At 37.6% G+C, this 24,370-nt stretch overlaps 2 protein-coding genes across 5 annotated transcripts in view; one reads left to right on the forward strand and one right to left on the reverse strand.

Moving 5' to 3' along the window:
* LOC113045144 (guanylate-binding protein 1-like) overlaps window positions 1–24,370 on the forward strand; it is a 48,868-nt gene that overhangs the window by 4,405 nt on the left and 20,093 nt on the right. For 3 of the 4 annotated variants that reach the window (XM_026205338.1, XM_026205337.1, XM_026205336.1), the window contains exons 6-11: window positions 165–407; window positions 542–819; window positions 1,290–1,502; window positions 3,344–3,446; window positions 4,135–4,328; window positions 4,567–5,268. In XM_026205338.1, coding sequence (XP_026061123.1) covers window positions 165–407; window positions 542–819; window positions 1,290–1,502; window positions 3,344–3,446; window positions 4,135–4,328; window positions 4,567–4,752 — 1,217 coding nt within the window. In that variant the 3' untranslated portion in view covers window positions 4,753–5,268. Of the gene's footprint in view, window positions 1–164; window positions 408–541; window positions 820–1,289; window positions 1,503–3,343; window positions 3,447–4,134; window positions 4,329–4,566; window positions 5,269–19,637; window positions 19,673–24,370 lie in introns of those variants that run through there. The other variant, XM_026205335.1, reaches the window with a different exon arrangement.
* LOC113045147 (guanylate-binding protein 1-like) lies at window positions 9,085–19,133 on the reverse strand. The gene is made up of 11 exons (XM_026205341.1): window positions 18,922–19,133; window positions 13,066–13,283; window positions 12,853–12,980; window positions 12,655–12,764; window positions 12,370–12,572; window positions 12,053–12,298; window positions 11,799–11,947; window positions 10,526–10,657; window positions 10,022–10,234; window positions 9,829–9,931; window positions 9,085–9,641 (listed from the first exon to the last, which is right to left on the reverse strand). Exons 2-11 carry the CDS (start codon window positions 13,253–13,255, stop codon window positions 9,247–9,249), a joined length of 1,869 nt encoding a protein of 622 aa, XP_026061126.1. The 5' UTR covers window positions 13,256–13,283; window positions 18,922–19,133; the 3' UTR covers window positions 9,085–9,246.

The raw sequence follows: 24,370 nt of genomic DNA on the forward strand, positions 1-24,370 counted from the left end.
TGGCCTACTAAAACAGGATAGAAAAATGTATTTTAACATTGCAAAAATAGCAGTTTATATAGCAGTTTCGTATAACATAAAAGTGTCCATTACATACAGTAAATTAGCAATCAAAATATAATATATTCAATATATGTTATGATTTCATAATTATCTTATTTTAGGTTGTTCACCTCAGACTGTGCGGTATAACCTGCCCCGTAATTGTTTGCGGCAATTCTTTGCGGTGAGGAAGTGCTTTGTGTTCCCTCGACCTGCTAGCACGCCAAACATGAGGAGAATGGAGCAGCTGGCTGAGGAAGAACTGGAGTCAGAGTTTCTTGAGCAGGCAAACACCTTCTGCTGTTACATCTACAACAATGCACAACCAAAAACAGTCACTGGAGGCTGTACAATTACTGGAACAGGTGTGTGCCTTCACAAAATCCCTTAAAGAGAAAAAGTTTGACAGTTCTGAATCTCTTCTGAGATCCAATGATTAGTGGACTGTGTATAAAAGAGCATACAGTTGACTGAACTATGGAGTTGTGTTTCCTGACAGCTCTGGGTAATCTTGCTGAGGTTTATGTTGAGGCGATCCGCAGCGGGAAGGTTCCGTGTCTGGAGAACGCAGTGGTGTCTCTGGCTAAGATCCAGAATGTCCGTGCAGTGGAAGAGGCCCTGCAGCTCTACATGACAGAGATGTTCAACATGCTTCAGCTTCCAATGCACCCAGAAGAGCTGTCTGACATCCACACAGATGCAGAGAAGAAGGCAATTGAAGTTTTCATCACCTTGTCCTTCAATGACAATGACAAGACATACCATCAAGAGCTCATGGTAAAGTACCTTCTACATACAGACCAAAAAAAACTAGGGACAAACAGGGAAACTACTTAGATCAACTTGAAACTCTAATTGAAATCTGAACTATACTGTGTCTTAGAAAATCATTTTTACCTTTCTATCAGTTGATAATGCTTGAACTGAACTGGACACATTCATTACAAAATGCTGTGACCATTTCTCAACAGAAACTTCAAAAAGAACTGTCAGAAACATCCTTTTCTTTTGCAACAAATTTGCATTATGTAAAAAAATGCATTTAAAAGAACTTAATAGTCAATATTACAGAACTTAATAGTCAGATTACATATAATGCATTTTTGTGTAGTGCAATGAAAACATTTAATTAAAGTATTTAAATTCATGAACCTTTATAACTTCTACTACTCTTGTATTGATGATGGTGATTCAAGTAATGGAGATTCACTCGGTGTACAATATTCTGTCTTCTTCTCATGATTTAGGGGAAGATTCATAATGAATATCAAGATATGTGCCAGCAGAATCTTGAAGTGTCTCGCATGCAGTGTGAGGAGATTCTGCATGAGGTGTTTGATAAGCTGGATAAAAGCATTTCTAACGGATCATACTTAAAACCTGGAGGATATCGACAGTACAGGGACACTCTCAGTCATCTGACCAGTGACTACAGAGCAAGAACGCACTCACAAATAATGGTACAGTTCAAACATGCAGGCTTTGCTCACATTTAATTGTTCCGGAAGAGGTCAAAACAACATCTAGCAGCTCTTATTATTTAATGCTGACGTGGTAACAGTCATGAAACTAAAACGTATAAATCTGTGTGCTGTTGTTATTTTCCTTAAGGCACAAAACAAACATTTCTGAAGGATGTTCACATTTCTTTTTATATGAAAAAAAAAAAACGTTTGTAATGATTTGGGCTGTCAAACTTGAAACCTTGAAAAAAAAAAAAAACACAGCCTTAACACCAGCATGATTGACTAATGGACTGATTTGCTTTATTTCAAGTTATCTGATGAGTCTATGATATGGCTTCAGAAGATAATTAATATAGAACCAGGGCTCTAGACTAACTTTTTGCACTGGTTGCACTTTTTTTCTTAGGTGCACCTGTACAAAAGCTTTCACCCAAAATTTCGACCGCATCGCATTTAACACCGCATTTTTACAAGTTAACTTTTTTTTTTAAGCACAATTCTACAAGAAAGGTAACTGACTGAAAAAGTGTTGGTGCTTAAAATGCTTCACTGAGCTGAAATTTTAACTTAAAACATCTCAAGATAAATGAAATAAAAAGAAAATCTAAATTACTGTAAGCTTCGAACTGAACATTGTCTTTTGGACTATCCTCCATTGCAGTCACATGCCCCTCGGATGGCCAACTCCTGTAGTTTGGCCTTCTTGATCTTTGGCCTTGGCTAAACCAGCTGGTCACACTCTAGCATCAAAAAAATCTTCCAAACTTGGCCCCTCTACACTGATTCTTATCAGATCTTCCACTATGCCTGAATGAAGGAATGCTCTATTGTCTGATTTAAACAGCAAAACAGTCCCTAAACGGCTTATACTACTGTTTCAGCTATTAAAATAGTTTTTAATAATATATATATATATATATATATATATATATATATATATATATATATATTTTTTTTTTTTTTTTTTTTTTTTTTTTTTTTTTACTTAATTTAGAAAAACGTTTAGAGCTGTTTTTGTTTGTTCTGCCGTCTTTCTGCCTGTCTTTAACAGGAGTACACAAATGAACCGAAACTCTATATATATATCTATATATCTATATCTATAGAAAACTTTAAATGACTACTTAACAAAATGAAACTAATCGAAAACAAAAACTCTTTAATTTTAATTATAATCCATGAAGATGCACTTCTTTTTAAAGGCACGTCCAATGAGGAGATAACAAGTCAGGCTCAGCAACCGCATCCTTGCGACACTGACTCAGAAAACACTAGTTTATTAGTAAATAATTCAAATATCTCCTTACGATTTCCCCTGTCACATTTATTGTAATTACTTTTGCCGGTGCCTTGCGGCCTATTGGGTGTATTTGAACGGAGAACTGTTCAGCTGCGCTGCTGCTGTGTGACACTAAACACTTTAGAGCTGCTCTTGACAGTCGCAGTAGCACGGTCTCTTGTTGTTTCCACCAGCACGGCAATTTTTTTTCATCACTAATGATGGATGTCTAAACTATAAAAGTATTTTTTCCCTTCGAAAGGCTGGTTGCACCGGCCCGACCTCTGTACTTCAGAGCCCTGAGTACACAGTTCTTTTAAATGCTTTCATTTTCAAGCTTGAAAGCCATGGTAACTACAAACTGTAATTTTATGGAAAATAGTAGCATCAACATTCCTTATGGGAAAATTAACACCATGTTGGTTTTTCATGAGATAAGGGTGAGAAAATGATAAAGTTTATATATTTGGGAAAACCCTTTAAGTATGATTTGTTGCAATCACAACAAAACTCCCAATTATATTTTAAATGATTAGAAATGTATTTTCCCTCACAGTGTGAAGAAGTGTTGAGTACATATTTGAGAGCAAAAGAAGATGCTGGAAATATGATTCTACAAGCTGACCAATCTCTCAGTAAGGTGGAACAGGAGAATGAGGGTATCTATCATATTATTTATCTATCATTCAAGGCTTCTAATGATATACAAGACAGTACAAGGACATAAATGAGAGCACAGAAGAATGCTAGTTAGTTCATCTAAAAATGAAAATTAGCCAATAAATTACTCACTCTTAAGTTGTCCTAGGTGTATAAGACTTTCTTCTTTCAGACGAATCCAGTCGGAGTTATATAAAAAATCTTTTTTGATCTTCCGAGCTGTTAAATGGCAGTCAGCAGGTGTTGCAGTGCATCAGTCCAAAAGAAGTAAAATAAAAAGCACCCATCCTTAATAAAAATTCTCTCACATGGCTCCGGGGGGTTACAAAAGTCGTCCTGTAGCAAATTGATGCATTTTGTAAGAAAAATAACCATATTTAAAACATAATAATCGACACCCGCTGAGTGCCATTAAACTGCTTGAAAGATCAAAAACAATTTTTTATATAACTCCGACTGGATTCGTCTGAAAGAAGAAAGTAATATACACCTTGGACAACTTAAGAGTGAGTAATTTATGGGCTAATTTTCATTTTTGGGTAACCTAACCATTTAATATACTGTTTAGTAGCTGTACATTAGGATTTCATTACTAAATACCTGTTTTTGTATATAGTCTAAACCTATGCCTTTTTAAAAAAGAAAAAAATGGAAAGTGAAAGTGACGTGACATGTTTTTCAATACAGTGCAAAGACTGAAGAATGAAATTCTTGAGCAGCGGCAAAAAGGTCTAGAGGAACAGAACCAGTTACAGGAGCAAGCATTTAAAGACATGCAGAGAACCCATGATGAGCATGTGAAGCAGATCTTTCATCAGATGGAGAGAGAGCATGAAAGGATCATCAGAGACAATGAACGAGTCCTGGAAGCTAAATTGAAGGTGAAGCGGAATAGAAAAAAAGAAAAAGAAATCAGAAAATAAATGTTTAATGCTGTGCTTAAAGGAGTACATAAAGTCTGTAATACCAATAGAATCTGTAAATGTTTGGCTTGTTAGAATTAATTGCTTAATACTCTAGGTTTATTGTAATGTACTCTTTTTGGAATAGAAATGTAACACTGTTTATGGTCAAGTTTATGAGTAGACTTTCTAAATTCAGTTGTCGTTTGTTTTGCAGGAAAGAGAAGCTCTTCTACAGCAGGGCTTTCAGCAGGAGGCTGCCAGGATGCAGCGTGAGATTGACAGCCTAAAATCAGACATGAATAAACAGGAAACGTCCCAACCCTCCACGGTGAGCAAGGTTAGCTGGCATTGGTCTGTCCATGTTTTCAAAACTGTTTTGAAAATGGACATATATTATTGACATACTTAACATATACGTACATACATGCATGTAGTTTATTCTCATATTATACGCTGTATTAATTGATAAGGAAACTAAATTTGTTATAAGCTATGAACAAAGCTTTTGTTATCAGAGTGACTGCTGTCTTCCACGTAGTGTTAAAACGATTTACAAAATCAGTGTTTCCTTATGTAAATCTTCCTGAGAACCTTCCAGTTAAAAGCCCTTACTTGTGGCTAAATTATGGCTGATGTCTATGTCCAGTAACAGCTTTGACATCAAACAATAGTGTGGTACTTTCTTTGTGTTTAAAGGTTTAGCTTAGATGTCGGATGTTCTTAAACTGAGTTAGAGTGTATTCACTTTTTTTTGTTTGCTTGTAATTATATGGGGGGGGGGGGAAATCCTTATTGGCTAAATGTGGTGACTGAATTTTCTTTGAAATATATTAAAATTTCCTTTTGATTGAGGCTGATTGTGTCTTTGGCATTGAGTGTATATTTATATTGAAATAAACCTCTGAAGAAATGTTAAGCTTGAAGCTTGTCTGTTTCTTAACATGGCTGTACATTCCTGATTGAAGGGGCTCAAAATAAAATAAAAATATCTACTTGGTTTATCTACTGCAAGGAGTGAAATTATTTCCATATGAAATTAACTCATCATGAAACCAAAACTCAGGAACTCTCGCAATGCAAATGCCATGCCAGAAAACAATGGGCTTTGATTTCCTCATGAAGTTAATCATTCAGGAACTCTTATCAGATAGAAACACCTAGAGACCATTTGCTCTTCGGATCCTTCACCTTCACATGTTCCATAATTTTAAAGGTTTATGTGTGTATATGTCTTGAATGGAACACTTGGCTGTTTAGGAAACCATTTCCAGGAGCAAGGTTGCCACACAGCTAAAATGTGATTCACAGTTGCATTATATTTTCTAAATTGGCTTCTAATCGTTTTATTATGTAATTGGCATGATACAGTTTTACCTGACTAATAATAATAAAATGTTCTATTTGAACTCTCCTGAACTCATCACAAATAGTAGGAGGCTAACTGTGAGGAGGCTTTTGTTACCGCAAATTTACAGCCAGGATGGGTCAAACTGAAGGCTCATGAATGATAAGAGCAGTAGGGTTGTCAGTGGAGACCTTCTGATTTCTGTCTATCACTGATGTTATATATACATATACACACACACACACACACACACGTGGGGCCCATATGGGTTACAAATGGGCTACAGGGGTACATAGTGGGCATAGGCTCAAAATGGGCTTCTTATCTGGGGCCCACTTGGGTAAACTAAGTAGGTCCCACATGGGCAAACTCAGGTAGGCTCCCCATGTGGGACCTACTTGGTTCACTAATGGGAAATAAGTACATGGGCTGAAAATGGGCTACAAATTCAGTTTAGCAAGAAGACAGTCAATGCAAACACAGTCAATCCCAAAGGATGATTACATGGGTAGATAGTACACAAATATTTTCCTTTAAAATTATTTATTTAAAAAATTGTAAATGCCTAAACTGCTATTTTACCCAAATTTATGCAATTTAAAAAAAAAAAAAAAATATTTATTTTTTATTAAAAACCCTTGTTGTTTTTAAATCTAGCCTAAAGACTCATTTGACATTGAGATACATGAGAGCTGCTTCCTTTTATTGTCCTTATGGTGTCTTATTGTCTTCCTACACGTTGACTGTTGTATCATTGATATTTTTATTATTTTTGTGTGTACAGCATTTTGACACTTGCTGTTTTTTAAAAAGGGTTTTATAAATAAACTTTAACTTTAAAATTAAAAGGATCAAGTGCTTGCATACAGAGAAAACATGCAAAAAACAAAACAAAAAACATAAGAGTTTACAAAACTTTGGCAGGATGGATCTCTCGAGATTTATTCAGCAATACCCATCCCCCACCCCTCCCTACAGGAATCGCTACATCACGATCACTCACTGTCAGTGTTGCCAAGTCTGCTTATTATAAGCGACTCTCGGCTTGTTTTTCTGTAAAGTCGACAAATATTGGTAGTCACGGGTCGCGTATTTTTTGGGGATTGTTTCTAAAGTGTAGTTGCTTATTTGGGCTTGTTCCCAGCTCCGTAATAAGTTATCAAGCAGATATTTTCTTTATGTTACTTAAACGTAGTTCTAGCCTGTTCTCTCTGTCCCTCCCTTTCCCCCATACACACAGGAGACAGCTGAGTTTTTTCCATACACAGTAAAGGAAATGGACACAGCGACCCCATTGGTTTCAACCATAGACAGTAAAAGAAATGGACACAGCGACCCCATTGGAACTCAATTGAGACAAATGAAGCCCAGTTTTAGCGTTTTTTAGCACTTCCGTTGCTGACGCGCAGACTCAAACGAAGCTTGATGACGTCAGCAACCTGTCTGCCAGATGTAAATCTTCTAAGTGGCTGTGCGTGCAAACTGCCATCGTTGATCTTGCAGAGACGGCGAGCTTGAGCGGGGAGTTCTCTGTCGTGAGTGAGCAGGAGTAAGTATTCTGATTCATTATTTTGTATAGTATTTTAAAATGTAACGCCAGTACGCCATATTAAGTTAATTGCCTGCGAGCTTCTCCACCTGTCTGTACGGTAATGCGACAGAGAGCCGAGTGGTTATGACGCAATCGTTAGCCTATTTTTTACAAAAACTGTTTATACGGGGCCATAATGTAACATAGAAGGTAATGGAGCCCTTTATACATTGTCGTGTATCTTTAGAAATAAATAATGGACAAACAGAGTCTTTAAACGCCTCAGATGTAAAGTTATTCGCTGTCAAAGTGACGCCAAAATGAATGGGAGTCAATGAGAATGCTAACGCAAGTGAAGTTCTGCTAAAAGATGGCAGCCCCCACCCGACTTCAACTTCCGGTCGAGTTCCTTGCCCCTTGGTTTCAACGGAGAAAATGAAGTAAATTAGAAGCTCTCGCTTCCTGGGGGTCGGGCGTACTCAAAACAGACTCAAACTGAGCTTGATTACGTAGATGTCACATGAGCAACCTGTAAGTCTCCTAATCGCTGTGCCAAGAGAAATCTGAATCACCCACCGAATCTTGCAGAGAAGGCGAGTGTTAACAGGAGCAAATTTTGGTAAGTATTCTGATTAATTATCTCCCTTCACTTTATATCTCCACGTTCTTCCGATTGCCTCATAGACAGTAAAAGATTGCCTACGAGCTTTTCCTCCTGTCCATACGGTAATTTCTCTACTGTGCGACAGAGATTCGACTGGTTATGACGCAACCGTTAGCCTATTTTTTTTACAAAAACTGCTTCTACGGGACTATACGTAAGATACAACGTAATGGATCCTTTTATAAATTTTCGTGTTTCTGTAGAAATAATTAATGGACAAATGGAGTTTTTTAAACGCCTCAGATGTAAAGTTGGAATGGAATGGAATGCTAACAGCAGGTGGGGGTCTGCTAGCCAATGGCGGCGCCCAGGGGTGCTTAAAAAAAATATGAAACCCTGCCCCCCTGGTTTTTTCCCACCCACATCCTGCTTCTAATTGGCTCTGACCGAGATGGCAACCAGTACTAGTGAATCAGAGGCAGAGCAGGGTCAATCATCATTTTGCCAATCTGTCCATATGGATGTAAATTGACAATCTGTACCTAAAATTTAAAATTCGTCCCCACGAATTGAAAACTGTGAACACGGTTTATTTATTTTTCTCTTCCCACAATTCGGGGGGTTCCATAGAAAAAGTCGCTTGTTTTGGGCTTGTTTTTATAGGCCTTGTTGTTTATTTGTTTTGCGAGATCTGTCAACACTGTCTGTCATTCAGCTGTAATCTTTCGGATTCGAAATATCCGCACACGCAGCACATTTTGAAGGGCAAGATAGGTAAAAGTCTTAAGATTTAAATTGTAAAGATTTAATGGGAACACAAACTTTAAAAAGACAAGAATGATTCTAAAATGTTTTACCATTTGTGTGATATAACGTGATATTTAGCCCCTAAAATGCGAATTTCTGCCAAGGCAACCAGGCCATAAAACTTATATTTTAACCCGGAAAGCAATTTTTATCGGGGAACCTCCCGGAAACGCGATTGGGCTAGTTTTGGACTAGTTTTGAGAAGCAACTGGGCAGGATTTGTTGTGAAAACCTTGCAACCCTGATCTGAACGCACGTGCTGGAGATATACTTCTAATTACAGGAGCATCTTTACTGACGAGATGCGCATGAAAATTGCGTAGTGTAGTAGTATACAAATCTACCTGCTTCTGCTGCTCCAGCTCCTACTAGACAACCTACTAAATCCAGTGGGATTTGGAAAATCCATAGGCAAAAATGGTAAAGAAACTCCCATTACCAGCAACATAGTGCACACTTTTATTACACGGTATATATTACATTAAGTAAGAATTAGAACACTACTCGTTAACAAACAAAAAACAGTCTCAATGAAAAAATACATTGTGTCTTGTAAGCTATATGGATATATCAATCTGTGATGCAGCAGTGATTTGCATGGAAAGGGTCATTTTACTTTGAGTCTTTGCATCATCACTCTGTAATTAAGAAAAGCTGGAAGGATTTCTGCCACAGCTCCTATAAGAGGCATCACACATTCCTTCATAAAACCACCAGAGCTTTCTTTTTCTTTTTTTAGATTTGTTATCTCTTCATTCAGAAGATCAGCATTCTCCTTCATGCCTTTCTTTATCATCTCCTCCCGCTCCATCATCTTGCTCTCAATGGCTCGGTCCATCTCCTGCTGCTGCTGCTGCAGCTCCTGGTTGAACTTCTCCTGCATCTGCTTTATTTGGTCCTGCTGCCACTCTTTCTCTGCCTGCATCATTCGTTCACTCTCAATGCGTTTCTCCTCTTCCTCTTTCAACTGCTGTTTCAGTAGAGCATTCCTTTCCTGTTCCTCTGTAAGTCAACACAGAAAACAAAAAATATGTGAAATATGATGTTACTACCAAACCTCCACCTGAACTCCAAGATGACTTAAAGATGCTCTTTGAGTAACAATTTGGGCTTTATTCAATTAAAAATGCTCCAGGATGGAATGAAGTGAAATGAATTACAAATATTCATTAGGTTGGTAAAGATTTACCTTCCATCTTTCTGTCTTTTTCAGTGAGTTTTGTGTCCATGTAGAGGATGCTGTTTGCTTCTGGTCCTCGCTCATTCAGAAACTCATTCAGCACAGCCTCAGCCTGCATATTAACATACATGATTAACTTTCACTGTATAGATAGCTCATCATGTATATTCAAAGCATAATTTCACAAAAACACAGTCCTCACCGATACACCTTTGTTGGGTTCTCTGCGGTACTGTTCAACAATGGCGTCTCGGTCTCTTTTATAGAGTTCATATCCTCCAGACTTACTATACTCTCCATCCTGCAGCCGTTTATTCATGTCAGAGAACAGATTCTTCAGCAGATCTCTGCACTTTCTCTCTGATGCCATCTCATTCTCTTGCAGCAGGCATACAAAGTCCATGTCTATGTCTTCCTAAACGTACATAAAAACAGATACATGCATCACATATACAAGCTTGAAAAAGTCTACTATACTACCATAGCTGAATTACAGTTTAAGGAATGACCATCTGTGCACCTCTTCAGATTCCATAAAATAATAAATAAATGAAAATTCCTTGCACACATAAGAGTGATATATATACACTACTATCTAACTAACTATGTATCATTTAAAATAATGCACAATGAAACAAGTCTTTGGAAATTAACGTTTTATTCAGATAACAGCAGCATTATTGTGAGAGGTGCATTTGAAACTTACCCTCAGTTTGTTCACATATTCGCCTTTTTCATCTTTAAAGGAACGTTTCATAAACTCAGCGGTGGCCAGACTGCTGAACTTCTGATGCTCTGAGGTAATGTCAATCACACTTATCGGGAACTTGTTCTTCACCTGGAAAGAAATAGCAGCATGCTTCATCACTGAATGGCTGTAATAATTCTGTTCAGTTTCAAATAATTAAAGCTGTGGTAGGTAACTTTTGATGCTTTAGTGGTTAATAAACAGAACTGCTTGCGTCTTCCGGAAGAACATCGTAGCTGGAACTACTTCTCTCTGTTTATGTCTATGAAGAATCACAAAGGTACTGGGTTACTCCGCCGCGGTACCCCCGAAGCAATCTAAAATAGTCTGAATATAAACACTTATTATAGGTGCACCCTAGTGATTCAGGACAAGCTAAAAACACGGTTTGGAAAATGGATTCATGGTGTACTCGCTTATTATTTCCCTTTTTATACGTTTTGAACACAAACAAAGTTACGGACCACAGCTCTGATTGGTTGTTTTTTACCGGGAGCGATGGAGTTTCTGCAAATGGCGAATGCAAATGGAGGAGCCAGAGGAGCTTGATTTTTTCACAGATTATCTGTCTCATATTCTACTGTCAGGACATAATGACAGGTTTAACAAATACGTAAAATATATATTTTTACAAAAGTTACCTACTGCAGCTTTAATAACTGAAAATTATATTTTTATAATAAATATCATATCAGCAGCAAAAACAAAAAACAAAAAACACACAATGGAAAAACTCAAACAGGATGCTCAACAAGAAAATACTGATCATGAAAATAGAAAAAAGTTGGCACACCTAGTCTCCAAAAATACAAAAATGTAACTAACACATACTGTAGGTGACACTTCAAGCACGTGGATGATCAGTCTGATAAAGAGCCTGCATGCTAGAAATGTCAAATATGTGATAGTCTGTTATTTCATTTGTGGAGCCTGGGTGTGCTGTCTTTTTTCTGTTTTCTTGCTGAATATTATCACATTAAATGGTTTACAAGATGATGCTCTTAAACTAATGCCTGACCAAGTGATTATATGTGTATAATTTAATTTAATGTTATATTAATCAAATAACAGCTGCTTCCAAAATACACATCTTTTAACTAAAAACCCCACTAAAGCCATGCTAAAACAACTTTAGATAAACTTTAGATTGTAACTGCACTGAGTGAATATACAATATTACAATATTACAACATAATGTGTAATAGTGAATATATGAGATAATGTGTCATACCTTTTCCATCCCAGTCTGATATGTTTTTAAAGCTTCTTGAACAGCTGTCTTGTTCTCTAGATTTGCAAGAGCAACAACTGCATTTTCCAGACAGGGCACCTTACCACTTTTGATTGTGTCTACATAAATCTCAGCCAGATGTCCGAGCACTGACAACACACACAAACACATAAACAGATTTTACTTGCAATTATAAAACCATATGGGTCTGAACACAACATTTTTTCTCAATATTAAACTGGTAAAACACTCACATTTGCCAGTAACTCTGTGTCCTCCTTTTATTGTTTTCACGACACTATTGTGAAAGATGTGGTCACAAAAACGCCCCGTGGCCTGTAGAAAATCAGGTACAAGGTCCTGTTCTTTCAAGCTTTCTAAGCATGCCATGTTTTGAGGTGAGGCTGGAGAAGGGAACACGAAACACTTCCTGGGGGACGGGAAGTAGTTTCGGATGCACTGACGAGGCAGGTTGTAGTCACTGACTTTCTTGTTAATACCTTTTAGAAAAAAAATAAATTTAGCAAATTGCAGTAATTATTCTAGCAATGCTTAAGTCTCTCTTAAATACCTTTTTTGAGCTTAAGAGCAAATTCAAGGTAATCGTCCTCAGTCACCCTCTTTCCTTCAATTTCCAATTCCAAGGTGAAATCTCTCACAACCCAGGTGAATGATGGGAAAAACTGCACAAACTTACAATCCTCTTCTTCCTCCTCATCAGCTGCTGCTTCTGTCGATCTGATCTTGATCTGCTCAGTGAGTTCAACAACATAGCTGCAGCACATTAAGAAATAACATCTTCTAAAGTGTATGCTTGCATGTGAAAGAGGAAGTGGGTTATTTGGTTAAAGGATACTGCAGCTTTTCCACTGCAGAGTTATCAATAGTGCCACGGCTGTTGTACACCAATGTGCTGCTGAGCAGAACAGCCAGACAGAAGATCCAGCTGTCATTCTTAGAGTCTCCCTGAAACACACAATGTCTTCAAATCAAATCATCCACAACATATATCAACAAGACTAAGTCTACAGTACAACTTTATTCTTGTCCTCACTTTGTCCACATCACCAAGTCCCTCTGTATCCAGCAGCACTAGAGTGTGTCCTTCTTTTTTGGGATGAGGGACACACCACATCCAGATGCCTTTGGTCTTTGACTCAATAGTATTACCGAGAGCAAAGCCTGAGTCAACCATGTTTTTTATTATTAGAATTGCATGTAGCTAATATGTACACATTAAACTGGCATGTATAGACAGTGCTCTCACCGGACTGTTGTCCTGCCAGGCGGTTCATGAGGTAAGACTTCCCCGTACGGTAGAGTCCCACCACAGACACCACCACCACCGGCTCATTGATCCTGCTCAGGAACTCAACAGCGTCCTTACAGACACAGAGTGATCCGTTCACATTCTCCACCAAACATATGGGTGAAGACATTAGTCCGGCTTTAGACATGCTGGCTCTCTCTAGCTCTTCCTTTTTGCTAAAGAAAAAAAATATTTGGTTACTGCAAACAGAATATTGTAAACAATAATGTATAAAAACCTACACTACATACAACAAAACAACTAATTCTTCACCGACACTGACTTCACAGAAATCTATTATTAACTTCCAAAAAACTGTATAAAATGATCACTGATAGGCAACTGTCATTATCGTCCCTAAACAGGTAAATGATACAGTATTTTTACGGTGAAGTTATGCAACTCACACATTCAGCATGAGAGTTTGATTAACAGACGATCTGAACAAACATAACACCAAATCAACCATCTTGTCCAACAGAAATCAGACAGGAGAGTGGATTAAAGGGGTCGTATGATGCAATTTCAAGTTTTCCTTTCTCTTTGGAGTGTAACGAGCTGATTGTGCATAGATAAGATCCCTGAAGTTCCAAAGACTAAAGTCTCAAAACCAAAGAGATATTCTTTCTCAAAGTTAAGACTCTGCCACGCTCTCCTAAAATGGTTAATTCAAACACGGCCCTTTAAGTCTACGTCACTATGTGGATATTAGGTATGTAAAAATTCATCGATATTAAATCCATGCTTTGTTCTTAAAATGTAAGCAAACTAATAATAAATCTAATACTGTCAAAGAAAAAATACAAGTGCTCACTGCTCCTGACTAAATAACCATTGCAACATCAAAAATTATTAATCTATTTAATTTATACAGTGAAGACTGAGCAGTTATTTTACTTTTGATTAGACTTACATTTCTGTAGCTTACCTGAACATTTATTTTAGATTGAGCTGAAAAACCTGAAAAGCACTCTTTATTGAACTTGTGTCTTTGTTGTCCTGTATTTATTTTCTGCTATTGCTATTGTTAAATTGATCGATATACTCCTGTATCGAATAGAATCGTAATCGTATCATAAATTTTTTATAGATATCAAAAATATTGTATCGATGGTTATGAAAATCGATATTGTAAAGTATCGTGACGAACCATTTGATTTACACCCCTAGTGGATATATTTGTGTAATACCGCCCAAATGTTCACGCAAAGAAAGAAGGCATGGTTTCAGACACCGCAGTTAGTGTTGAAGCAGCCATGTCAGGGAGATGCTTTGTGTATCTAGGCAAAAGCACTTAATTTGGCCTTCTGAAAGTAGATGCATTTAAGGAAGCTTTAAGAACAGAAAAGCAACGCATTTTATGGACAGTCGTTTCGTGAACCTAGGAGCAGAGTTTTGCGCGTCGTGTATGTATGCGTGAGTGTGTGCGTGAGGGGCAGAGATGTATAAAGTATTAGAGAACCATACTTGAGTAAAAGTACAAGTGCTCTATCAAAAAACTGACTTGAGTAGAAGTTGAAGTGCTCTTTAAGCACCACACTTAAGTAGAAGTACTAAAGTATTCAACATTTTTTGTACTTAAGTATTGCAAGTAGTCTATTTTAAAATTTACTACTCAAGTACTGAAAGTAAAAGTACAAGTATTGTGTTATGTAGTTATTAAAGAAAGTAGTCAAAAGTTTGAACATATTGTTTTTTATTATTTCTAATGATTAACCTAAAGGACAATCGCAATTCCTTTGGCTGTAACTTTTTGTATTATTAGTTATTAATTATATCATTAATAACTTACCCTCATGTTGTTTCAAACCTGTAAGACCTCCGTTTATTTTTGGAACACAGTTTAAGATATTTTAGATTTAGTCCGAGAGCTCTCAGTCCCTTCATTGAAGCTGTGTGTACTGTATACTGTCCTTGTCCAGAAAGGTAAGAAAAACATCATCAAAGTAGTCCATGGGACATCAGAGGGTCAGTTATAATTTTTTGAAGCATCGAAAATACATTTTGGTCCAAAAATAGCAAAAACTACGACTTTATTCAGCATTGTCTTCTCTTCCGTGTCTGTTGTTAGACAGTTCAAAACAAAGCAGTTTGTGATATCCGGTTCGCGAACGAATCATTCGATGTAACCGGATCTTTTTGAAACAGTTCACCAAATCGAACTGAATCGTTTTAAATGGTTTGCGTCTCCAGTACGCATTAATCCACAAATGACTTAAGCTGTTAACTTGTTTAATATGACTGACACTCCCTCTGAGTTCAAACAAACCAATATCCCGGAGTAATTCATTGACTCAAACAGTACACTGACTGAACTGATGTGAAGAGAGAACTGAAGATGAACACCGAGCCGAGCCAAGATAACGAACAGACTGACTCGTTCACGAGTCAAGAACCGATTCGAGAACCGAGGAGCTGATGATACTGTGCACGTTTGATTCAGCATGAAGCAAACCGACACACAGAGCGTCTGAACTGAACTGATTCTTTTGGTGATTGATTCTGGACTGATTCTGTGCTAATGTCATTGTTATGAGCCCAGGTAAACCGAAGGCTTGCAGTCAACGGCAATGACGCCATTACGTCGAGCGCAAAAGAACCGGTGAAACGTTTTCTTCAACCGGTTTATTGAATCGAACTGACAGAAAGAACTACTGGTGATCCGAGAACTGATGCAACCGGTTCTTGACTCGCTAACGAGTCATTATCTGGCTCGGCTCGGTGTTCATCTCTCTCTTCACCGCAGTTCAGTCAGCACGCGCAGTCTCGCTTGATTCGCTCAATGATGTGCCAGCTTCATCAAACCTGCCATCTACAGTTCTGGCAGTGGTAATGTTTGTAATGGAATGATTCGTAACATTTTTATAATTGTAATGAGTAACGATGCAGCACATAAAAAATTTATCGGAGTAGAAGTATTAAACTCATCGAAAATATGTAGTGAAGTAAAAGTGGAAGTAGGAGAAAAAAACAATACTCTAGTAAAGTACAGATACTGCCTTTTAGTACTTAAGTACAGTAGTGAAGTCGTTCTACTTCATTACTATACATCTCTGGTGAGGGGGTCACACTGTGGAGTCAGCTGTCATAACCGTCAGTGTCTTGTGTACTGCAAACACATATGAGCTTCATCACGGTGTCTGTCAAGTGACTCTATTTCCCTCTCAGGCTTGAACTGATGTTAAAACTATGGACATTATTTACTGTCTTTTTTTTTTAAAGATGAAGCCTGCGATTATGGAAAGGGATTACATTTCTGATGAGTGCTTGTGGTGTTCGGCCAACCACAATACACTGGGTCAGTTGGCCAATCAGAGCAAACTGTGCTTGTCAGAAGGAGGGACTTTATAGAAAATTATGTTTGAGAGAAGCGGGGCATAGAGGACCTACAATAATGTACAGTATTAAAAAATAATGTGTTTTTTTAACATTAAAACATGTCAACATATTCTGTTACACCAAAAACATAAAACAATGATCTATAAAAAAAAAAGGATCATATGACCCCTTGAACTTCGCTAGACTTGTGCTGCATTCACATGTCATAATTAGATCAGCTGTTAGCATGACACTGTTTCCTTCGACAAAAAGCCTATAAAGTTTTTCCATAGGCTTTTGGATTATCGCAAAAAAACGAAACAAAAAAAAAGCTCTGTGTTCAACCATAGTTCATAAAATGTACACGTTTTGTCCATCAAGATAATCTTCACAAAATAATTTGGATAAATCTTTAAGCCTAATAAAAGAAATTAGAAACTAAACGTAGGCTATAAACGAACTACAGCACCACGGTCGCCCACCATCAGCATCATTACCACCATGGTTCCGACTTTTTGAAACTTATTTTTAACATGTTCAGTGAATTATACATTTCAAAGTAAGGTGCATTAAAAGGCAATAAATCCTTGATTAATATCCATCCATCCATCCATCCATCCATCTTCTTCCGCTTATCCTGGGCCGGGTCACGTGGGCAGCAGTTTAAGCAGAGACACCCAGACTTCCCTCTCCCTAGACACTTCCTTCAACTCTTCCTGGGGGATACCGAGGCGTTCCCAGGCCAGCCGAGAGACATAGTCCCTCCAGCGTTTTCTCTGTCTTCCCCGGGGCCTACTCCCGGTGGGACGTGCCCGGAACACAAATAACACGTTTTTGTATAGTATCTATTTCCCCCTTTTTAGAGCAGTAATAGCTTTCTTTAACAGCGCCGCCATTTTTCTCTGGCTCTGTGTGAGTTCCGGTGGTCACATGGTACAAGCCGTAGCTCTCAGAAAACTCCCAGTTTATAAGTTGTGTGAGTTCTACAGAACGTGACTTGCTTTTAAAGTTTGTATCTTGTAATTATGGTAATTAAGATATGTCATAAATGCACATTTGATCTTATGATGTGTATTGACATCTTTGCCCGGCTGAACCAAGATGTTCATGTTTACTTTGTGCTAAAACTAGTAAAGAGGAAGAGATGATCGGTCAAGGGCCACTTGAACTGAGGCACTACAGAGCCACAAAACTGTATTTATCAATTAAATAAATAATAATAATAATAAAAATGAATTCTGTTACCTAGTTTTCCTACCACAAGAACCTGTGGCAGTGTGCATGGCTTGTCGAAAGTAGCAACAGTAATTAAGGGGGAGCCGTCTCACGTCGATTTTCTCACACTCTCTCAAATGAATTAAAGAGCAGTTGAGTTAAAACTGTAATAATACAGATTTGGCAACATGTCCAGTGCATATTTGTGTTTGTGCTCTGAAAACTGTCAAACGTTTCTTTTTACAAGGTGTTTTTGTAGCGTTGAGTGATGTAGCCAATCACAGACATATCTGTTGATTTCTTGAACACCTCTGATTGGCCACTGCTGTTTAAAACTCTGGATTTTTTTAAGACTATGCAGAAGTTCTGCATTCTCGTAAATTCTCTCATTGTAACAAAGTTTAAACAAGTTAAATAAAAGACCCATTGTGCAATGTAAAGAGCTTAATTTATCATAACATAACTTTGTGAGATCATGATGAACTGATCAGTGAGTTAAAGGACGCAGCCTTCAGGATATCTCTTCAGAATTTGAATAGAAGTTTTTTTTTTTTTCAGCTGCTTAAAGGACAAGCGATCACATACACTGTAAACATAGCAAAAGGTTTGGGAGTACCTCATAACATTTCACTTTTTGCAATTCCATCTTTGCCATAGTGATAACCAATGGACGGGAGAAAAATATAATTTGTCATACAGATGCAATGTAAATGCAGATAGCTTTTTAGTTTGAATTTTTTTATCAAAATGTTTTTGAAAAGTGTTTACTTTACTATGTAAATGCGCTGACTTATACAGTACATCCATCGCTCAATGTGCATTGTTATTCTTGTGGTGAAAAGTTCAGTCATGACGTTAACTACTATGTGTAGCTGTCAGACAAAAACTTGTAAAGTTTTTTTTTTTTTTTTAACAAAACAACCCCACCCTCTTGGGAATTCTGACTGCCAGTTGAGCTCAAAGTTGGCAGCCTAAGGTTATAGGAGCGGCCAGGTATAACACAACAAGCGTCCTGAGATTTCAATGTATTCCTCTTAGGTTTTCTAAGTCCATGAATTTCAAAGTAAACCCATGACATATAATTAGAGTGCAATTCAAAGTTAAAATAAGGGTTAAATATTAATGAATTAAAATATAATTACCTATACATTAAATAAGCCATTAAAACTCAGTTTTTACACAATATGTTCATTTGTACGATTGAAATTCTTAAATAGATGTTCTACATTTGTTTTTGAATAAATGTCAAAGAAATTAAACAATAAAACAAAGTTTACTTACGTAACCCTAAACTTAAAATGTGTTTAGAGATGTTCACGCGTCTGTCTGTCCCTCTGCTTTACTTCTCTGAACTGAACTGAATCTTATATATAACTTTACAACACCGATGAGGTTATCGCCCAGTATCCGCCCATCGTCCTATAGCTGTCTTGACGTTAAAGAGTCGATTTCTTGGAAATCTCTTATATTGACCGAACCGAACCTGCCGTTTCACTTTTACTTTCACTTTCGTGTCAGCATAACTGATTTGCTAATAAGAGAACACGCACCGTATCTGTAACGTTACTATTTATAGTGGGGGCCTTATAGGGTGCTGCAAGACTTTTGCTCCAGTTACGTCCTATAACGATCGGTAAGGTAATAAATAAATAAATAAATAATAAATAAAAACTTTAAATATATCTTACTTGTCAATGTTAAATCACTTTTAAGCTAAGTGTCCATGTATCATCAACCCAACTGCACACTTGCACAACCCTGAGACTAATTAAGCACAACTGTTTATCAATTTCATAATGATTAATGACCTAGATCTCAGGTAAAATATAGTCTGTACCTATTTTAGAAACTTTTGACAATTGTCACAACATTTAGTCAACAGGCATTGTTCGGCAACGTAAAAAAAATGTTTTTACACGCTGAAAGAACATATTTGCTTTTTGCGGTAGCTATAGAGTCATGGCATGTGGCGGTGTGTCTCATTGAAAACGGTGAAAATGGGCAGCTGCATGTGAGAAAAGAGGCCAAAGACATTCTGGATGGGATCAAGGAAGGGGCGTCGGACTGGGAGTAAAACCAGTACTGTTTACCAGGGCCCCCAAAGAAAGAGGGGGGGGGGGGGTATTAGGACTGCCTATGCATAGGGCCCGGGATCTTGTGCAGCGCCCCTGGATCAAGGAGCCGGTGGTAGTGGTGTCTGTGGTACCGTATGGGGAAATCTTACTTCATGAAGACTTATATTCCAAGTCTTCTTAAGGCACAGTTTGATGCTTAGGGTCATAAATAGACAAACGTCATTATAATATACAATATAATATAGTTTTTTTTTTTTTTTTTCACATTACATATGCTTTTAAATTTAACATGTGTTAAATTTAATTTGTCATCTTGGATAATAATGTCATTGTGATTGTCTCAGGCTTTGCGCTCTGCAGCACTATTGAATCGAAGACTAAAGGCATCTGGATGGTGTGTCCCTCACCCTTATAAAGAAGGACACACTCTGGTTCTGTTGGACACAGAGGGACTTGGTGACATAAGGAAGATATGGGAGGAAGACATCAGCAAATACCCCCATTGCAACACGCATACATTAATTTCAGCATAAGTAACTTATCAAATTTGTTTACTTACTGTTGATAACAGTCAATATCTCAGGGAGATGAGAAACATGACACATGGATCTTCTCTCTGGCTTAGGAGTCATTGATAACATGGCACTGGAAAAGCTGCAGTATCGTTCTCACAAAAGAAGCACAAAACATGCACATCCAGTACAATAGATTAAAAACAATCTCTCATAGCACCTGTCTTATTCCTCCTGAACTGCGCTGAATGTAGCTATGTTACTGAGCTGACAGAGAACATTCGTGTGAAGGCAGAAGTGAGTCAAGATGAGGAAAAGTCAGCAGATTTCATGCGTGTTTTTCCAGTATTTGTTTGGGATGTCGACTTAACTTTGGGACTGAAAATAGGAAACGTGCCGATAACATCAGATGAGTGTCTGGAGAGTGCACTGAAACTCAAATCAGGTGAGACATTACACACACAGTAAACACAATATACACTATCTGTTTATTACATTCAACTGTGCCTTATTAGAGCACATAATTAAAGTAAAAGCTCTTCTCAAAAAGAACCAGTTTTAGCTAGTAATTGAGAATTTGGTTCATTTTACCAACCCAAACCATTGAGTCTCGTTCATCAAAATGAACAAAAAATTTTTTCGAGTCATGTTGTTCATTTGATCAAATTATAATTAAAATGTTACATGTTACTTCCCCTACGTCTACTAGTCCTGTAAGCTTTAACCTATGCAGTCTGAGCCAGAAAGAGAATTTAATAGTTAATCTATCAAGTCCTCCGGTTTGACTTGTTCCTTATTATTATTATTATTATTATCATCATCATAATCATAATGATTTACTCGTACAGTTACTGCATTTCTGGTCTGGTCTCTGGTAGCTTTTTACTTCTTACAGTTTACAAATGTGTGAATTTCTGTCATGGTGGTTATTTTCCTTACACCAAATGTTGTCAAGTCAAGTCAATTCCTTTATAGAGCACAACATTAACACAACCATTGTTTATCCAAAGTGTTTTACAATAAAAGGTTACCTAAAAAGCAACAGAGATCAAAAATTAAAGGGCAAAGATATAAAATATAATAAAATAAAAATTTATATAAAAAAACTAGTGGTGGGCATATATTATTTTTTTTATCTATTTTAATTTCACTGTGATCTTGGAATTAATCTAGATTAAAATGGCTCATTCAAATTCTGCCGAAGGCATTCAGAATATGTGTGTTACCCAAATAAAATTGACAAACAGTAAGTCTTTGAGAAGGGGTTTATCAAGCTAGGTGGTGCATTAGAAAAGGGGCTCATCTCCTGTTTGCAAAATGCATCACAAAGTGCTTGAAAAAGCTGTAAACTAATTCCACACTGCACAAGGTGCAAACAACATTACGCCTGTTTCACACCAATGTTTAAGTTTTTTTCAAGTTTGTAGGTGTCAAGGTACAGAAACCAAATAATTTAATGTAAAATAGCACTGGATAGTCTTCAATGTAAAAATGAAATATACAATCAAACCTACATTTATTCAGACACCTTCAACATTTCTCAAATTATTAGTTTTACTATATCAAAACTTATACCTGGTGTCTGAATAATTTTTGGTTTGACTGTTAAAACTACAAAGTAATTCAGTCAAGAGCAGTGAGTGATTTTCTTTCATTTTCTTGGATTAACATTACAGCAGCCAGTAGCTAAATTAGGCACGGTCACTTTAAGAGATGATGAATGCATCCAGTATCCCATTTTTTCCCTCAACTGTTTACTTTCAATCAAGAAATAACTGACAGTTTTTTCGAGCATAATTTCCAAGGTGGATATGACAATATATTTGACATATTTTGTATGTATTTGTCGGCACAAGAGCAAAAATAAGCAAATTCGATGTTCAAGTGTTTTGAGACGCCTTTCTCTTCGCAGAAGAGAGCTCGGTTCAGTGTCGCTGTCCGTGATACGCGTCTCTCTCTCTTTCGTGTGCACCGAACACAGTGCGCAAGTAACCAGCTACTTCGTTCAGCTTTTCCGCGTATTGTGTTTGGATGCTTTAATGTTTAAATCGACAAGCGGTAAGGCATAAAAACACGTGAAAATGATAAGCTTTCATGACGATGCGCAGCAGTGGCCCGTCAACTGTCCTGAGCATCTTTTTAGGCTGGCCAAAAGTTCCGTACACAGCATCACTCAAATCCAAGGGTGTAAAAATGAGTCTTTTAAGTCTGATTTAAAAACACTGAGCTATGGAGATGCCCTGATAGTAAAAGGTAAACTGTTTCAGAGTTTAGGAGCTGCAACGGCGAAACGAGAATGAGGGACAAATAACCTTTATCAAACACACCTGAGCATGCTAAACAATATCTTTGGGATCATTAGAAAATCACAAGCGGGTGGCTTTGATCATGGTTGGAGCCAAACTCTGCAGTGCATTGGACCTCCAGGGCAAGATTTGAGGAAGGGGGACCTAGAGGTTGTATATGGCTAGATAAGGACACCGATATAATCCGAGGCTGACTTATGCAGTGCGTAATATACAAAAAAATTATTTAAAATCAACTCTGAATTTGATAGGGAGACAATGCAATGAAGCAAAAAACAGGAGTAATATGCTCACTTTTTTATTTTTATTTATTTATTTTTTTCCTGTCAACCCGTAGATTTTTTTACATGGGGTTGTAAGTTATCACTAAGGGAGCCTAACCTACTTGTAAGAGTAGTATTGAGTGCAGCAGGGTCTAGCAGAAGCACCTCAGTTTTGTCATTGTTTAGTTACAAGAAATTGTTAGCTATCCAAGTTCTCACTTCATCAAAACATGAGAAAAGAAGTTGTAGAGAAGAGTCATTTTCGAGATTGATTGGAAGGTAAAGTTGTAGGTCATCTGCAAAGCAAATATAGTTAATACTATATTTCTGGAGAATGGAACATAGGGGAACCATTGTGACGGTTGGGTTTTGGGAAAAACACAAGGAGAGGGTAGGGTCCAATTGCAGGTATGGTTTATTGCACAAAAAGGTTAAATACAAAATAAAACTGTCTTGAGAGACAAACAAAACAAAACAGGGAACCGGATGAAACGGATAGGAAACTCGGAGGAACGAGAAGGTGAGGGGAAGTCTTGGGACGAGAACATAAGCACATAGGGTAAGGACTCCATACAGACAACAGAGAAGGACAGCTCTATATAGGGAGACTAATGACAAAGGATTGTCGGCACCTGTGCGATTTAATTGGAGTGCAATTACTGTGAAGACATGACAAGACTAGAGGAATTAAAGTGCCTAAGGAGAAGTGAGCTCACTAAGGAACACCCAGGAAAACAGAGACTGACAGCGTGACAACCATGTAGAGCGAGAACAATAAAGGGCCAAGAATAGAACTCTGAGGAACACCATAAGGGACGGTTGCAGAAAGTGAGGTGAACAACCGAATATTTGCTGAAAACATCCTACCCTTTAAGTAAGAGGTGAACCACTGTAATGCTGTGCCTTGAGCCCCTACTGCATATTGTAGTCATTTCAAGGGGATGTCATTGTCAATAGTGTCGAAGGCTGTACTCAAATTTAACAGTATCAGAATGGCAGATGCCTGTCACGTGATGAATGTATGACTCGATAAACCTGAAGACTCGAGAGATGAAATAATCAAATCTCTTTCTGGCTCAGACTGCATTGACTGAAACAGGTGAACTACTAGTACCAGTAAAGAACCTATAGAATATTGCAAATGCGTGACTGAACGAATCACTCCCCAAGATGACTCACTCTTCCTGAGTCACATTAAAGATTCGTTCAAAATCAACAAATCATTCAAAAATGACACATCACAACTTTACACTACTCAAAACTCTTGTTTGAATCATCAGTGGGAAATTCTTTAAATATGAAAACATACTTACAGGCTCTGAGTCAGTACAGCCAGCATTGTAGTCTACTCTCCCAGGACCAGGAAACAGCCCTCCATAAAATCGCTGCACACATCTGAATATTTGGGCTGAACTGTTCTGGAATTTAACCACTGTTTTATAGTTGTGTTCTCTTTTGGGAGGCAAAGTATTTCCACTTTCGCAATGAAACGCACTATGTCTTTACGATAGGGCGGGGCAGGCAACAATACTACAGCATAAAAAAGGTTGCGTTACCGCCACCTATCTCTCAAA

The sequence above is a fragment of the Carassius auratus genome, chromosome 27 (genome assembly GCF_003368295.1).
Source record: "Carassius auratus strain Wakin chromosome 27, ASM336829v1, whole genome shotgun sequence".
NCBI lineage: Eukaryota > Metazoa > Chordata > Actinopteri > Cypriniformes > Cyprinidae > Carassius > Carassius auratus.

Excerpts from the sequence above, each read along its gene's own strand:
- LOC113045147 (XM_026205341.1), bottom strand. The coding sequence starts at position 13,255 with ATGTCTAAAGCCGGACTAATGTCTTCACCCATATGTTTGGTGGAGAAT. Across the intron at positions 12,981-13,065 it reads CCTGGCAGGACAACAGTCCG|GCTTTGCTCTCGGTAATACT; the intron begins GTGAGAGCACTG and ends TGGTTGACTCAG. Across the intron at positions 12,765-12,852 it reads GACTTGGTGATGTGGACAAA|GGAGACTCTAAGAATGACAG; the intron begins GTGAGGACAAGA and ends TGTGTGTTTCAG.